Raw genomic sequence first — 17,649 nt, 5'->3', positions numbered from 1 at the left:
ACTTTGAAAATTGGTTTTCAGGCTTCCTGTAAGCATGTAGATCTAAAGAAAAATAGAAACTCCTGTTTGTGTTATGTGTCCACCACAGGTACTGGCAGGTTAGCAAGAATATAAAGGAGGTGTTTATCTAGATGGTAATTTGAATTTATAAAATGCTACTATGCTGTGTCAACCAAAGAGTAACAGACTCCTTTATGTGTTCTGCCAGTAATCTCTGATTCCATGTGGACCTTGTAAAGCAATAATTTAATCAGAACGAAGAGAGTGAGAACGCAATCTTTTCCAATTATGTTTATCAGTCTAACCTCTGAATATCTTAATACACACTGGGTGCTGCTGAAAACAAGATGTCCTCTAACACTATTTACTCTCAAAGTACAGAGTGTGCTTATATTATTTAAGAGATTTCTTTTTGCATGTTTTATAATAATGTGAATTAAATGTGATAGCAGCCACAGAAGTTCTGAACACAGTGTCTGTCAGAACAGTTTTGACAAACAGTATCTGCTTTGAATTAATTTCTTAGTAACCTGAAACATTGTGTTGAGTGGTGGGCATATTGCTGGCACCAGCTGACCATCAGCATGCTTCTGCTGTCTGAGTTGCTTAGTTGCATCGAAATAAAAGCAGAAAGTGAGCTTTTGCCTTCTGTGACTTCTCAGAGTTGCACATATGGAAAATATGCAACATTTTCTGCCCCCCGCTGTTTCTATCAAGTGCACACACTAGCAGCTTTGCTTTTCCCCTTTCTTCCCTGGTGAGAGAAGAAATGTCCCTGTGTTACTTTTACACAGAACCAACCTCTTACGCAGAAAGATGGTCAATTTCAACTCAGTTTGACCTGTTTTAAGTGACTGATAAGTTTTAGTGTTAAGACTAATGTAGTAACACTGTCCTTTCCTTGGAAAGCTTTAACCATCAATAACATTTATTACTTTAATGCAATATATTTAAAATTAAAAGGTGTATATTTAAAGCTGTGAATTAAATAAATGTGACTCCCACTAACCCTAATTTAAATGTGTTATTAGAGGAAAGTAGGGAAAGACAGATCTGCAGTTAAGTGATTTCATAGATTTTTTATATTTTGTTAATAATGGCTTGTTAAAAAATCTATGGAGTTATAGTTACATATAGTGATTTATGAATACATCACAGAATTCTTGCCTGAGTTCTCTGGAGAGGCAAAAATATAACCCACAGAAATTTCATTGCCTTTTTCTAATATGTAGATTTTAATTGACTATAGAATTCTAATGGTTTAGACAGTTGCACCCTTGTGGGTTCAGTTGGATCAATTTAAGAAATCATTTGAAGCTGCTTCTGATTGTCTTGTAGCAGAATGTAATAATCATTGTCTTAGCTAAGATGCCATTAAGGAATTAGATGACTATTTCCTTTTTCAGTGCAAAGTTAGCCGAGGCTTGCTGGAAATATATCTAAACTTTGACGAGATTTAGGGTATTTACATCAATGAGGAGAAATGCAGTTAGAAGATTATATGAACTGTTAGAACTGCTGCAGTTGTTAAATGCTCCTGAGAGATTAGGAATAAAATATTTTCAAATTCATAGAATTTCAGTCAAAATCCTTCTGGTTGTCATTAAGTTTTTGTTGCTGTTGTTGTTTTACCTTGTTCAGGATAGCAATTCATTACATTTTAGCATCTAGATAGCTTCTGGGTAGCCACTGGGAGAACATTGTCTGCAGTTGCAAGTGCAGGCAGGTAACACCAAGAGAAGGTTTCTTTTATAACAAATACAAGCAGTGCTATCATACACCACATGTAAATAATTATCAGCATGCTCGGTGCCACAACAAAATCAGAGCTGTCTCAACAAGAGTCAGGAGACCATAAGACATGATGGACTGAAAGTACTTTCTTCACTTATATCTCACTGTGTAAAACATATGTTATCACTTTGTATAAAGATATTTTATAATCTTCTTGTGCTTTTTGACTTCTCAAAGTCAAAAGGTTCAAAGTGCCAGAAATTGTTTCTGTTGCTGCATAACTGTTGGGGAAATGGCAATTTTTAGTGTGATTTGAATTGGTCAGAGGCATCAGTTAGTCTCTGGGCTCAGATAGTAAAGCTAATTTTCAGAAATGACATATCTGACCTGAAAAAGAAAATGCAAATCCTTGATTTGGATATAATAACTCATAAGAAACACAACTTATTTAAAAGGTTTGTTTTAGTTTAGAGATCTTAACTGTGAATTAATCTTCCAGTTGAAGCAATTTATTTTTACCTAGAACAACAATACAGACTAATTTTCTGATTTATATTTAGGTGATACTTTAAATCAGGACTACAAACAACTGTCCTCTTCATTTCATTGTGTTTGCAGTTGCTCAGTTACGAATTTTCCAGCTACTGAAAATTGCCATGTTTTCTCACTGCATTTTAAAAGGGCACAGTACACCCTAATGTCCTGTCTAGCCAGATTATTTTCTAGTAAGATTACATTAAAAGTTATTCCACTAAGAATAACTAATGAAATGAATGAATACAAATGAATACTATTAGGTGAAAATCATACATTATTAGGTGGCATTAAAAGTCTGTACTTAGAAAATATAATTGGCAGTCTACTAAGATTATGACACACAGAAAGAAATGTCATTCATTCAAATAAATACTACTGCTAGAATCTTATCTGACTTGAAAGAAGGCAATTTTATTCAATACTAAACATAGAGAGTACCATCAAGCTTTTTTGGTCACTTTCCCCAAGCGGTGTACCAGTAATGGAAATGCTAGCCACACAGCTTTGTGGAAGGAAATGTATAATCATTTTACAAAGAAGTTCTGGGATTTGCTTTAAAGCATTTTTTTATTATTATTATTATTATTATTATTATTATTATTATTATTATTATTATTATTATTATTATTATTATTATTATTTGTTTGTTTGTTTTTTAGTAAGTCATTGCAATCTCACTGCATTCTCCCTAGTTGAAGTGAAGTTTCTGAGGACTTTGGTGTTCTTATCAATATTTATATTATACTCGTGGTAAATCACAAATTCAAAGATTTTAGTAGACACAAAGTTTTTTGTCTCAGCTAAAATTTGTATCCTAGAAAATTTCTGGTAGTCCATGATGTATGAAATATACCTAATTTCATGCACAGTCTTTGCTGTGATGCTACCAATTGGGTGAGATTTAGCATACTGGCCTTGCCTGAAAAGTTTAGTATTCAGTTATAGCTTGCATTCTTGAATGTCTTCTCTCTAGCACTTGTCCTAAAATGCACTGAGATTGTTTATTGTTTTCTTTCATCATTTTTACTAGCATCTACAGCATTAAATTAATGTAGTAGATCTAACAGCTTGTTTGAAGTCTGAGAGTATTAAAAAAAAAAGTTGCAAATATACATGAATTATGACAAGTATGGGATTTATTTACATGTATTTTCCTGATTGATTATCTTGGGCCTTCTTCTGCTCTAGCATCATTTCATACATGCAGAAATTCTGTGTAAACTTGAATGTCCTTCAGGAGTGGAGGAGAAAAATCAGATCTGGTGATAGAAAAGTTATCCAGAAATCTTCCCCATATGCTGTAAAAGATTTTACTTTTATTACTGTCTAATGAAAGAGATTACCTCTCTCTGTAAACCTTGTTCATTTCATATAAATTTAGAACATGATAATTCTTAATAATCCTATAGCTCATAGGAATAGGATTGAGAATGTTTATCAAACTTACATAAGGTTTTTAGGTATTCACAGATCTTAGCCTTTACGTGTTTATATTTAACACACAAGGAAAAAAAAAAAGATTTATAGAATATGTTTGCACTTTGGAAAGAAGAAACTGAGGCAGAGATTTTGCTGTGTTCTTAAAGTTTTCAGGAGATTCAAGTCCATTTTAGTCCTCATCACTCTGACCATGATCTACATTGTCATTTAAGAAAGGATAGGCCTCAAAAGTAGAAAAGAAGAACTGGTAGCAGTTATGGTTTTATTTGGATTAGAATAAAATAAATGATGTAAATGAAATTTGGAAGTCTCAACAGATTAGCTGCCTGTTTGCAAAACTCAGTGAAATGCATGTTAACCTCTGTCATATGGAAATAAAACATATGTCAAAACCTTTTTCCATATGATACATTTAATGTGCAGTCCTTGTTGACATCAAGAAGTACAGAATTGTATGAATACTGAACATTTCACCTTTTATAAATTTTCTAAAAAGTGAGTGACTTTTTTTTTTTCTGCATTCTTATGTGTTTTAAAATTTATCTGAGCGTGCTAAAAGGACAGCATAAGGAACATTTGGGGAAAGTTGGAACACAAAAGTACAGTTCCCATTTCATATTTTTACTATTAAACTTGGAAGGTTTCTTTGAGGAAATAATGCTATTTTACATACATGAAAAACAAATAATGAATACTCTTATCCTATATACTATACCATAATGAGATGGCACAAAGTTACTTTAAATAAAATAAAATAAAATAAAATAAAATAAAATAAAATAAAATAAAATAAAATAAAATAAAATAAAATAAAATAAAATAAAAATCACAAAACTGAGGCCAATGTAACTCCAGGACCAATCTAGACCTAAAGTAAGTAAACGTAATCTCTAAAAGATCAGAACAAAGTAAGGTAGCCTGTTCTTGCTTTCAAGAAGTGGCACAACTGTTCCTTTTTATTCCCTTGTGTCATTTGTATTTGTTATTTTGGATGAGTATTATGGCAATAAGGCAAAACTGAAACATTTGAAAAAGGAAGTCATTATTTGTTTGTATGACATTTATTATACAGTATAATACCTATAATGTATACTTATAATGTATAATACTTACTATAGATATTGCTTGCTAAGAAATGTGCATTGTCTTGTTTCTGGTTAACTTGTTAACTTGTTTTGTTTTACGACAGTGGACAAGTTATAATGAATTTAAGAAACTATTTGAAGTGCTGTATCAACTGAGTCTCTTAATCTGAAATCTGAATTCCAAAGTATTTTTAAATTCTTCAAAAATAAGAGATATGATTAAAAACATGGTGCCTGAAAACTCAGAGACTGTGCCAGAGATATATCCTGTGGACTTTGGCATGCTTTGCTGTGGAAAATCAGATACATGTGGGTTTTAGAATAAAATTATTGTTAAAGTTGTTAATTTGTATTGAATCCATTATGATATCCAGTACCTCCAGGTCAGAAAGGAATCAAAGGCCACCTGAAATACTACTACATGTAAATGCCAGATAGAGAAATGAAACAATTTGCTAAATCTCTCCTTTCTCAGCTTAATTGCTTGCTGGATTTACATACAGTCAATAACACGAATTTTAAAGGTATTTAATTTTAGATAAGACTACTAATAAATATTTGAAAATAGATATTTATTGCTGAAAGACAGGGCATAATAGCTGGAGCACACTGCTGATTAATTTATCTGCATAACTCTCTGATTGCAACTTGCTTACATCTGACTAGCTCAGAGCACAAGCAGACGCTGCGGGACTTGTCTGACTTTACCTCTGTAGTTTGTGAGTTCCAGTGTGAAAAAAAATCTTATCTTTTTTTTTCCTGAGCTCTAAGTAGCAAAACTATTTGGTGAACCTAATTTTAAATTACATTGATTTTCTAAAGAATACTGCCCTGCTAATCAGAACTCCATGATTGCCCTAAGATAATTGCTGTTAACTTGTGTAACTACTGACACTTTGCATGTTGGTTCTAGATGAAAACTGCTTTTCAAGTTCCATTTGTGCTTTTGATTGAAAGTCTTAGCCTGTTTTGTTGTCTCTGTGATTAATATTGTTTCTTATAGATGCAGTTCTTGATGTTCAAATTAAAAATACATAATTTGAATGTGATTGGAATGTTAAACTGGCAGTAAAAATTTAGTACCATGATAATTGAAAGAAAAGTAAAAATCATACCTTTCATTAGTGCAAAGTATTAGAAAATATATGTTTTGAAAGAGATTTGTTGTTCATAATGTAAATAAGATAATCAATATAGGAGAATCCCAAATCACATGTAGGTGTCTATAGGCATGTAAAGTTATCATTTATTTTTATGAGGGTTATAAGGCTTTACAGAACTCTTGGTTATATATTAGTTCTATGCATTCTTGGTTATATATTAGTTCTATATATATATTCAGTTATATGTATAGTTCTATATAGTTCTATATGTATTATTCACTATTTTCCTTCCCATTATTCTTTCTGAGTGCAGATGGCCTAAGATTACATCCATTTCTTAAAATTCTGCACATGCTTTCTGTGCTAAGAGGTTTTGTTTTCTTGTAGGAGAGAATTGGTTATTATATTGCATTATTACCTTCCATAGGAATTAAGTCATCAAAACCAATGGCTATGAATATTATTTTATATGCAGCTGCTCATCTCTGTCTGAATTTAACCTCTGAAATACTAACTTGTTAGAAGACTTTTTTCTTAGTGAAAGGTCTCTATTTTGCCATTGTATATTTCAGTGTCCTTGTTCTTTCCTAGATTACTTCTTGTTGCCAGTGGTGGTCTTGGTTATGTTTTGAAGAGCGATTTTGAAGTGTTCATTTTTCTGCTTAGAGACAAGCAAATGCAAAGAAGCCCTATAAACAGTCTGATGCTCATTTTTAATCTTACCAATGGAGTGTGTTAATATGTCTCCAACGGTACTTTTCTTTTTATTTTCTTTTTTACACTTTCATCAATTGTGATCTCTTAACCAGTGTATGGCAACTCCAATTAGCTTCACTCAGGGATGAAAAGCATCTCAAACTGTAACAAGGTCTCCCAGGACCACTTATATCATGAATGCTGTAGTCATATTTTCTCATTAGTTCCTTTCAGTTGTCACAAATATGATTTTCCAGTGTTTTTAGAATCCAACCGAAAACATAAAAACTGTATATGTATATGGAAAAGACAATTATTTCCCATAATTCAAAGATCTTTTGAATCTTTTCTTGTACATGGAAGCTTGAATAGTTTAATCCATTAAACTTAAGCAAGTCAAAGAATTTGAGAATCAATTGATATAGAAAATAAAAATACTTTTTGAATGACTCTTTTTCTAATTCATCTTATTTTGCTGTTATTTGTATGTTCTTACATTGTGCGTTACAAGGAACATCAGAAACCTTGACTTGTGGATTCATTGCACAGATTTATATGTGGGAATCACCAAGATTATAGGTCTAAATTTGAAGTTATCAGTAACCTTACCTATTTCTCAATCATGCAGTTTAGTTACTTTTGAAGAAGAGATTTGTTTACAGAGGAGCTTTATGCCAGTTATTTTTTACACATTCAAGAAAAAAAAATATATATATATACCTGGTCATGTATACAGAACAAATGGGCAGAGCAGTAAATGCACGTAAATTTCCACAGTTTCTCTAACCCATATTGAGATTTTTTTCCTGAAAGTGCTGTAATCTTGGTAACATTGTAGTAAAACCTTTTTCTTGTTGAAATTTGTTTTATTTTTTGAATAGGAAGAGATTTTTAGAAATTATTATAGTAAGCGGATATCTTAGGTTTCTTAGTCTATGAATGTCACTTGAACTTTGCTGGGATGTTGATGTGTTCAACATCAAAGTGGTATGTAAGCTGAAGTTGTCCACAAACATCCATAAGCTTGTCGCTCTAGTTTGTGTTAGCCTTAGGTAGGTATGTTGTTAGTTTATTCTTTGTCTTTGAAATACTGTTTGATTGGCTTTTTTTTTTTTTTTTTTTCGATGAAATTAGATTCTGCTCTTTCACTTGCTCTGGAAATTTCATAGTGTGTGATATTAATTTCTTACTCTTGGAATCAAATGCAATAAAACTGAATGGCACATCGGTCTATCTGAGAACAGCCTTCATAAAATATCGTGTGGATCTACAGAAAGCTTGGCATAAAAATTTCTTAGATAATATTTTCAGGTTAAAGGAGTCAGCAATTCCTTCATAAAATAAATATTTCATAATCGCTGCTCTGATGTTTTCATGTCTTATGTGGTTCTAAATAATACTGATTTAGAAAGAAAGAAAGAGATTTTCATTTTGGTCACCTCTTATGCAGGCTTATATATTTTCCAAGCTCAGATTATAGTCTTACTTCTTTAGCCCTTTAGCTAATGAACCCTTTGCTTATTGTTGGTAATTTATTTTGAGTGTAAAAATTACTTTTCTTACTGTAAGAATGTTTGCATTTTAATAAATCTGGAGGAAAATTTAAGAGAAATACCTGTGTCCCTGTAACTTTCATTACTTCTTGATGTTTCACATATTTCTTATTAAAACTGATATGGTGAGCTGACAAAAATCTGTACAGTCACCTTGAGTTTGGAGACTGAAAAAGGTCTTCTCTGTGCCTTAGCACACAGTTGCTGTTACTGTGTCATGTTAGCTCCCTGGCAATAGGAGTTAGACCCAAGATTTTTAGGCTCTATTTTTGCTCACTTTTGTTGTTTGCTAAATATTAGATAAAATTATTTAAAACATATTTTTTGTTGTAAATAATAACTTTGCTTCTCTTATTTACTCGTGTTTTGCTGATGTGTTTAAGATTAGTCTTTTTCTTTACACTGAATTTTATTTTGGTTTAGGACCTTAAAATTGGTATTACAGACATACTTTAAAAGAATTAATACTTTTAAAATTAGTACTTTTTAAAAGCACACACACACACATGCCACCCTAGATTTGCCTAATTCAGAAAAATAGTAAATATGAAGACTTCAAAAAGATAGATATGACAATAACCTGATATAATTTTGATGGATTATAACAACAAAGTTATCATGACTTGATCCTTGCTTTCTGGAAAAGGTTAATATCATTTTGTTCTTTTACCCTTTTTCTTTTCTGTCATGTTTAACAAAGATTAAAAGATTAAAGTAATAAATATACAACTACTCTTATTTTTCCTTCTGTTGTAAAGAAATCAGTTGTTACTAACAATTATGTATTGTCTGGCCCTTTATGCAACAGAGGCATATAAAGTGTTTCTTCTGTCTCTAAGTTAATTTAATGTGTAAATTAATTTACATGTAGATAATCCATAGAAGGAATAATAGAAATTAAAACTGAAATTAGCTTGATTCATGCAGGTTATTGAAGGTTTATAAAGAAATTTATAAATTCAGTATGTCAGCTATATTAAACATTTTTAGTCTCTAAACTAGATGTGTCATTACCTCATTCTTTTAGATGTTAGGCAATTTAACTGTTTAAAAAAAAAAAAAATGAAAGAAGCAGTCAAAGCTATATTTTTTGCTTTTTTTCTTTTTCTACAGAATGAAACTAGCTGAAGATTGTGAAGTTGTTTTTTGTTTTTGTTTTTGTTTCTGTTTTTGTTTGCATGTGTTTGTGTGTTTGTGTTTTCTCCGGTTGGGAGGAAATAAGCAGTATTTCGTTTAGAATTCAAGAAGAGGATTCAAATCACTCAAGCCATTTGAAAAAAAAAAAAAAAAAAAAAAAAGCTTAGAGCTGGCAACATCTGGAGGGATTAAAGGATATGATTATACATTAATTTATATTGCTAATATCAGCAATAAAATCTCATTATAACATTATAATGAACTATTTTCTGGAATAAATAATAATAAAAAATACTCATGGCCAAATTGATTACTATTAGCCAGAAAACAATGATACAATGATGAGCATCTCTTTAAAAACGATGGATAGGTTTTCTTTGTAGTTTATATTTAAAAACAGTTTTGGTGTAACTTCTAAAGGAAAACAATTGTCATACTTGCTCTTCATAACCTATGAAAATCTGTTTTCCAAGAACAAGCATTGCCAAAATCTTCTAAATACCGTGCTCAAAAGGTCTTCTGAAAGTTTACAATAACAGTAAAAAAAATATGATTAAAGAAGTCTTTTAGAGGCATAATATTTTATTAGTAGTAGTTATTTTCAATTTTAGATTTTAGAAGGAGAAAGAAGATAGAGGACAAATAGATATAAAGGGTTATGATTAAGTTATTGTATTTTGTAAGCTATAAGAATTAGGTGATTACTTTTAAAATCTAAAATTGGCAGCATGAACAGTAAAATCAGATAGGTAGATAATTTAGTGGTAGCAGTGGAGATAAAGGTCCTTGAGGATGTAGGTGTATTTTCTAGAATGTTAAGACAAGTTCAGCAAGACTCTTTTTTTTCTTTTCTTTTCTTTTCTTTTTTTTCCCAAATGGCAAGTAATTTGATTTTGTGTATAGTAGGAATGTTGATTTAAGAGTCAGAATAGATGATTAGGTAATCAATCTGAAAATTAAATAGTATAGCAAGATCAGATAACAGATAAACAGGATTAGAAGAAATTCTTACAATTTAGCCTATGAAAAACACTTTTTAAAATATTTCTATGCAGAGAAGATCACAATAGGCACCTTACCTATCTAATGAATTGGTGCATTTTATATTAATGGGACTGAAAATATATTTTATGAACTGGTGTTTTGAGTGATGTGCTTTCAACAATGCAGTTGTAAATAACACGTTAATATAGACTTAATTTTAATTTTGTTATTACTTTCTTGCTTGCAAGAAATCAAAGAATGGGATAAACAAAAAAACTTGTGCTTCATTACAAGTGCATCATAGCTGTAGCAAAGCAAACAAATGAGCTGTCTTCTCATCTATCCAAGCTACTCTAGAATCATAGAATCATTAGGTTGGTAAAGACCTTCAGTATCACCAAGGTCCAACCATCAACCTAACCTACTGAATCCCATCACTAAACAATGTTCTACATTGCCATGTACATATCACTTAAATATCTGCAGGGATGGGGACTCTACCACTTCCCTAGACATCCTATTCTAATGCTTGACCACCCTCTCCATGAAGAAATTCTTCCTAACGTCCAGCCTAAACCTCCCCTATAGCTTATATACACTGTAACACTGGTGGCATTTCATGACCTGATGAATGCTGACTTCTGCTATAATCACTGAAGAAATGCAAACATTAATTTAAAATTGCATTTTCTTGTCATTTTTCTGCATTACAATGCATTTATAGGTCTTATCTAGAAGAAAACTTAAAGCTCAAATCTTGCAATATAAACTTTCCAAAGTTACATTGTAATACAGAAATGCAAATGAACATATTTCTTATTTTCCAAAGGATTTGTCCATATATATTTCAAGCAACTCACCGTTGAAAAACTTATCTTATGGGAATATTGGTATAAAAGCATTATAAAATAATGTAGTAAATAACGAGCAAAATTATACAGTTCTCCACTGTACTAGTCATTAATGTGCATTCATGCTGTCATATGCATTTTCAGTGAATTGTATGGAATAATTTACAAAACAAAGCAACTAAGGTGCACCACATTAGAGTTGTGGATTGAGTACTTCCTGTTTAATAATTATCTGTTGTCCTTTAACTGTGATTTCACTGTATGTGTCTTTCAGATGTGTGGAGGTGATTGCCAAAGAAGGACGGAACTTGAAGGAACTGTATTTAGTATCGTGTAAGATCACCGACTATGGTATGTAATATACCTGTATCTTTGTTTTTGTGAAGATTAAACTCTATTATAATTGTATAGGGACTCATGTAAACCTGTTGGAAATGCATAGGTACACATTTTCACAACTTTACCCATGGGAAAATAGAACTGTATGAAAAATGTTTGATATGCTTATAATATCACACAGAATCACACAGAATCATCTAGATTAGAAGAGTCTTCCAAGATCATCTAGTCCAACCTCTGACCTAACACTAACAAGTCCTCCACTAAACCATATCACTAAGCTCTAAATCTAAGCGTCTTTTAGAGACCTCCAGGGATGGTGACTCAACTGCTTTCCTGGACAGCCTATTCCAATGCCTAACAACCCTTTCTGTGTTATGAGATGTGAAAGTCACTATATGTGTATGCTGTAAAGTACTGCTTATCAGAATTGGCAGTTACTGGGCAGACTGAGTATTGTGCTCTTTCAATTGTCCTGAAACCAGAAAAGCAGTTGGGGTGAAAATCCAAAAGTCTCTGTGCATTTCTAGATGCTGTGAAACATCCATACACCCTAGCATCTGTATGAATGTGGATTTGTTGCCTATTGCAAGCCACATATGCTAAATGAATATGATGATCCCCTTTAAAACAAAACAAAACAAAACAAAAAAAAACACTAGAATTTGTATTTAATATAGGAAAAGTTATTAGCACTTAGGTGTGCTTGAAGGTGCTACTTTGTTTTGTTGGTGTTGTGTTTTTTTCAAATAACATACTGATCTCAGCAGAGGCCTTTCTTTCTGTAATGAGCACATATTCTCAAATATCTAACTCCCACTTAGATGCCAAAATTTTGGTAGGATTTACCAACTTTTGTATATTTGAGATGTTCGTCATAAGTTTTCTGATTGTTTCTTGTTTACTCTTTTTTTATTTTAACTTTTTAGCACATACCTTTTATAAAGAATTAATGTGTCAAGCTGACAAATTACCTTTCCAGTGGTCACAAATTCATTCCTTTATTCCCCCTTCAGATTTTGCATTATACTGGTGTTAGAATGGGTGTATTCGAAGGTCCACCAGGAGCCTCTCCCTGCACAGGCCGCAGGGGAACTGCTGCTGCCTGCCTGCAGCACCTCCTGCCCTCCTGCTGCACCGTGGGGTTCACAGTGCTGTTTCTCACACATTGTCTCACCCAACTCTCCCAGATGCTGTTGCCCAGCAGTTCTTCCCCTTCCATAACTCTGTTCTCCCAGAGCAGCATCACTCCCTGGCTCAGCTCTGGCCAGCAGCAGGTCCCTTTTGGAGCAGCTGGAACTGGCTCTGCTCTGACATGGGGCAGCTGCTGGGCTCTGCTCACAGAGGCAATCCTTGCAGCCCCCTGCTGTGAAAGCGTGCGATGTAAGCTCAATACAGCACCTCATGTCCTGGGTATTTGAATGTGAGGGAGCATGGACCAGAAGCACCATTTTCTCTGATCTACAGTTCATACTTCCATGCAAAGAATAGATCTTGTCAAAGTTGAAAATGCTGGTTTTCTTGCCTTGCTATCACTTTGCCAAGGTGAGTTTGTGATTATGTGATTGGGAAAAATCTGCTGGAATTTCAGGGAGGGGAATTATCTGTAGAACACAAAGTGACAGAGAGTAGAGATGCTTCTTTTCACTGCTATAGGGTCAGAGGTATGGGACCTCTGTTGGAAGTGATACTGTCCTTTGTGTATTATAGTTCTCCTAGTTCTGTTTGCTGTCCCTGCTGACTTGGACACCCATATACGGAGTATTGTAATGGAAATAATGGAATCCGCATCTTCATGGTCAAAGATTTCTCAGACTGATTTCACCTTTCATTGGCTGCAATTAATGAGAGGAAACCAGGATTTTTCCCAAAGAAGGAAAACATACCCTGACAAACTGATGCAAAGAAACTGAGGATAGGGAAAGTCTTATGGAAAAATGGAGAGAAGGGATATGAAACGTCCAGGACCAGATAGAAAGTGTAAGTTGCGTTTCACAGAATGACATATGAGAGTCTCGGCAACCCTGGTCATGCAAACTGAGCTTCTGTTGACTTTTATGGACTAATGCTCACCTGTCACTAATGTGTTGGATTCTGTAGTGACTCAACATTATTGCACTCAGTTACTGGGATTTAAAAAAAAAAAAAAAAAAAAGTCAATAGTGTTAATATTAGGTTTTACTATTCATTTAAAAATCAGATTATTTTAATGAGGATCAGCAAGAAATTCAGCCAAGTAGTTGTGATACTGAGTTTTGATACCATAATTAAGATTAATTATCATTATTATTTTCAGCAGGCCAGTCTCATAATTATGCTCCTCTGTTCATGATATCTGAGAACATGAAATGGACCCTGTATCAAGATAGCATTTATGATTTGTGCTTTGTGAGGAAGTCAAAACTCTGCCTTAGATTAAATTGTGACAGCAAGTGAAAATTTGGTTTACAGTTTGTTGCAGTGTAGAGCCACCTTCACCCATTTCCCTTCTTCCTTTTCCAGTTATTCCATGGTATTTGAGTGGAAGACTTTCTTGCAGTTGTTCATGATGCTGTTAGTTACAGTGCTGTGGGTTCCATTTGTTGTTGAACTTCATTTATCAAAGCAGTTGCCTCCCTTCTACAAAGGGAAAGGAGCAGCCATTCTCTTCCTCGGAGGCTTCCCAAGCCCTCATGTCCTCTACAACTTTGTGGCAAGCAGAGGAAATGAGCTCAGAAGCATATGCCTGACTACTTATGGGATCATTTAGGTGGTATCTTTACAAAGACTTAAGTCTCTTACAAAGACTTGTAACTTCACAGTTCAGGCTCCACCAGGAAGTGAATATATATAGTGGCCCATTATCTTTGAGGCCATGACTGAGTGGGAGCATAGAGCCATGTGTATCTGTACTTTTTTGTTTGAAGGGCCTGATACTCCTGAGGTTCTTGCTTTGAAAATAATAATTTTGACACTAACTTTAAATTGTTACTATACATATTTTCACTGAATTTTTGAAGTGTACTTAGGGCTGGTAGCCAGATTCCTTGCAGCTTGATGGAATACAGGTGGGGGATTTCCAAAGCTCTCTGAAACTGTTTCAGTGGTGATTCTACAGTGGTTACCCAGGTATTTTGGTGTTATGACACGATCACTTCAGAGTTCAACTGGAAAAAGAAAAAAAAGAAAACATATATATGACATATATAATGACATATTATAAGACATAAGACTCCTTTAAGATACAAGAAAATAAAATACTTACAGAAAAAGAAGTTACAACAAAAACTGTAAATTTTGAAATTTTGTCCTGCAATTAATGGAATACATACGTGTGTGTGAGGTGATTTTGCATACTTTAGGGAAAACTATGAAATGTAATTTTCACTGTCATATTAATTTCATTCTTTATTATTATAATTTCTACAATAAAGTAGTAAGCAAAATTAACAGAGCTGTTTATATGTAGTTAGTATTTAAAAATATTTAAGAATACAAAAATTTGTTTTGGAACCCAACAGGTTTAATTAAAAACTTCTGTGCCTTGATAATATAGGAAGCATTACTTTCTTAGACATGTTGCTGAAAAACATTTTGTTATGTTATTCAGAAAGACAGAAGAGTATTTAAAGAGGACTTTGAAGTATGAGTAGATGCTAAGAGTTACTAACCTCAATAAAACAAAGTATTGCGCTGTTTTACACTACATTACAAAAGGTTCGTGTTCATTTTGCTGAATTCTGAAAACTTTATAGGATTATATTTTTATTTATGATTGTCTAGCATCATTTTCTAAAAATCCAATTTTATTAATGATTTTTGTTAGAATGTAGCATGCTTGAATGTTGAATATCAGTTTAAAGGTTTCTTTACATCCAACGTATTGTTAAATGCTAAATAATCACTAGCATTTACATAGATTGACAGGGGGGTCTGAATTAGTATAATCTCCGAGATAAACACCTGTTTGCCCAAGAACACAGACAGAGTGAAGTCAAAGCTGACATTAGTTCCTCATATCATTTTGCCCTTTTGTTAAACAATCATGAATTAAGCATGGAGTGTCATTGTTATCTTTGAATTTCCTGCCTTTTGTTGATTTGTGTCACAACCATAACATTACTTAAACATAGGGGGTTTTGTATTTAAGCTTTTCCTAAGAACTAGTAAGAAAGCTAGGATTTCTCAGCTGTGGGGAGACTATGTGTCAAATGAATTAGGCTGATGTGGAGACGTATAGCAGTGAGCTAGGGCAGCAATCACACACAGGATTGTGTAACTGTCTTTTCAATTTTATGCCCTAATTCTGGGTTTTATTGATATCCTTAGTGTTGGGAATTTGTTTTAAGTAAATTATTATCTATAAAGTTGGGTGAGGGTGTGTAGTGCTATGGACTCTGAAACACAAAAGTAAGATTTTGTATTCAAAGATGAAAAGAAACTGGCCTATGAAACAGGACCAGATATTTTAAGAACCTGTTCTTGCAAAAATATCTAAGCATAAGTTTACTAAGAAAAAAAGTGTTTTTTTTTTTTTACTAAAAAATAAAAAACTACACTTACTGGTAAAGAAAATGTAAAAGTCTCAAATGTTTTGCTTCAGTGTTACAAAAATAGTCACACTTTTTTGTTTGTTTGTTTGTTTTTTGTCTGTATATGCAGAAAATCATTTCAAGCAAGGTTTAAAACATAGATTTCCACTATGGGGAAAGAAAAACAAAGAAACAAACAAACAAAAAAAGTTTTCAAGTTTGAATTTGGATGGAAGTGTCTGTAAATCAGTAAATCAGCCTGTAGGGTGAGAAATCACTTAGGAAGTTTCTGAAAAAAAAAAATAAATATCCAAATTTTTATTAATAGAAGTGCAGTTAAAACAGTTTAGGGAATATATTTATCTCATAATGATTGCTGTCATGTAACCTGCAGAAGATGACAGTTTGTCTTTCTTGAACAATTTCCACTACATAGTAGTTCTAGATTTTGCCTAACTTAAAATTCTTTATTTCTAATTATTAAGCACAGAGCTTTTCAAATGAAATGCTTGGCACAAGGACCTGAAACTAACAGTAGTATCTTACAGATAACTTTAAGACTCTGAATATTGAAAAAGAGTTCACTATACTTCTAGACTTTTTGTTTTCTAAAATTGTGACTATTCCTTTCTCATACTGCTGATTTTTATTTTTTTTTTCGCTGAGAGCATTTGCTAAAGCAAAAAAAAAAAAAAAAGAGTTTCAGAAAACTATAATTGAATTATATCATTTTTATTTAAAAAAATATTAATGGAACATAGCTGTTAAAAATAGATGTCTGGAGGAATAAGTGTTTATGCTAAGTCAAGTCCAATTGCCACAAGATAAAATATTTTTGGAAGTTGTACTTTTTTTAATAACTGGATTCTTTTCTGAGATGTGAGATACACCTCAAATCATGTTAAAATAGTTTTTGAAGATGCTGTTAAACTCTGGTTTTTAATAGTATAGGTCACATATGCTATCTATGTAAATATATATATATATATTTCAATTATCAGATGATCAGGTCTTCCTATGAATAGTACAGATAAATCCCATGAGAATGTCTTGAGTTTTCTTTCAGTATTTAGTATTCAGTCTTGTAAATCGCAAAGAATAAGCATACTCTGAGTAATAAAGATTATTTCACTTAGCTTCTCACTTAGATTAGCAATTCTCACTAACGGTTGATCTTGCTAAAACTATACTTTTCCTAATTTTGATTTTTTGTCTTTATGAATTTCATTCTGTTTTTAAAATAACTTCTATTTTGTACAGTGTTATTCAAAAAGAAAATACATGATTTGTGGTGTAAACCCAACACATATGGATAAACAAAATGGAACATAGTAAATGCCCGTTTTGTGTTAAAGAGTTCCTCCTCACACTTGTTTGCAATCTCTTTCTTAATCATTTAAATAATATAGCTTTCATTCTGCCTTTCAAAATTTTTCTGAATTACTGCCATATTCAGTTCCAGGTTTCCCTTGATTATTTTTTTTTCTCAGAACTGATTTCTCCCTTGTTATATTTCCCTATCCTATGCAATTTCTACTGTCTTATAGTCCTTTAATAGCTCAAGGCATGCAAACAGTAATCACACCAAGGACTATGTTCATGCCTGTAGATAAGTGTGCAGATAATCTTCTCAGGATTAGGGCCTCTGTTTTCATCTTTAGTATTTATTTATATTTTCT

At 32.6% G+C, this 17,649-nt stretch overlaps 1 protein-coding gene across 1 annotated transcript in view; it reads left to right on the top strand.

Annotated features, from left to right (window-relative positions):
* Positions 1-17,649, top strand: part of FBXL17 (F-box and leucine rich repeat protein 17) — a 310,768-nt gene that overhangs the window by 202,426 nt on the left and 90,693 nt on the right. The window contains exon 7 of the mRNA XM_027446097.3: positions 11,395-11,471. Within this exon, the coding sequence (XP_027301898.1) occupies positions 11,395-11,471 (77 nt within the window). The remainder of the gene's footprint in view (positions 1-11,394; positions 11,472-17,649) is intronic.

The sequence above is a fragment of the Anas platyrhynchos genome, chromosome Z (assembly GCF_047663525.1).
Source record: "Anas platyrhynchos isolate ZD024472 breed Pekin duck chromosome Z, IASCAAS_PekinDuck_T2T, whole genome shotgun sequence".
Lineage (NCBI taxonomy): Eukaryota > Metazoa > Chordata > Aves > Anseriformes > Anatidae > Anas > Anas platyrhynchos.
This window is presented reverse-complemented; position numbering and strand designations above follow the sequence as displayed.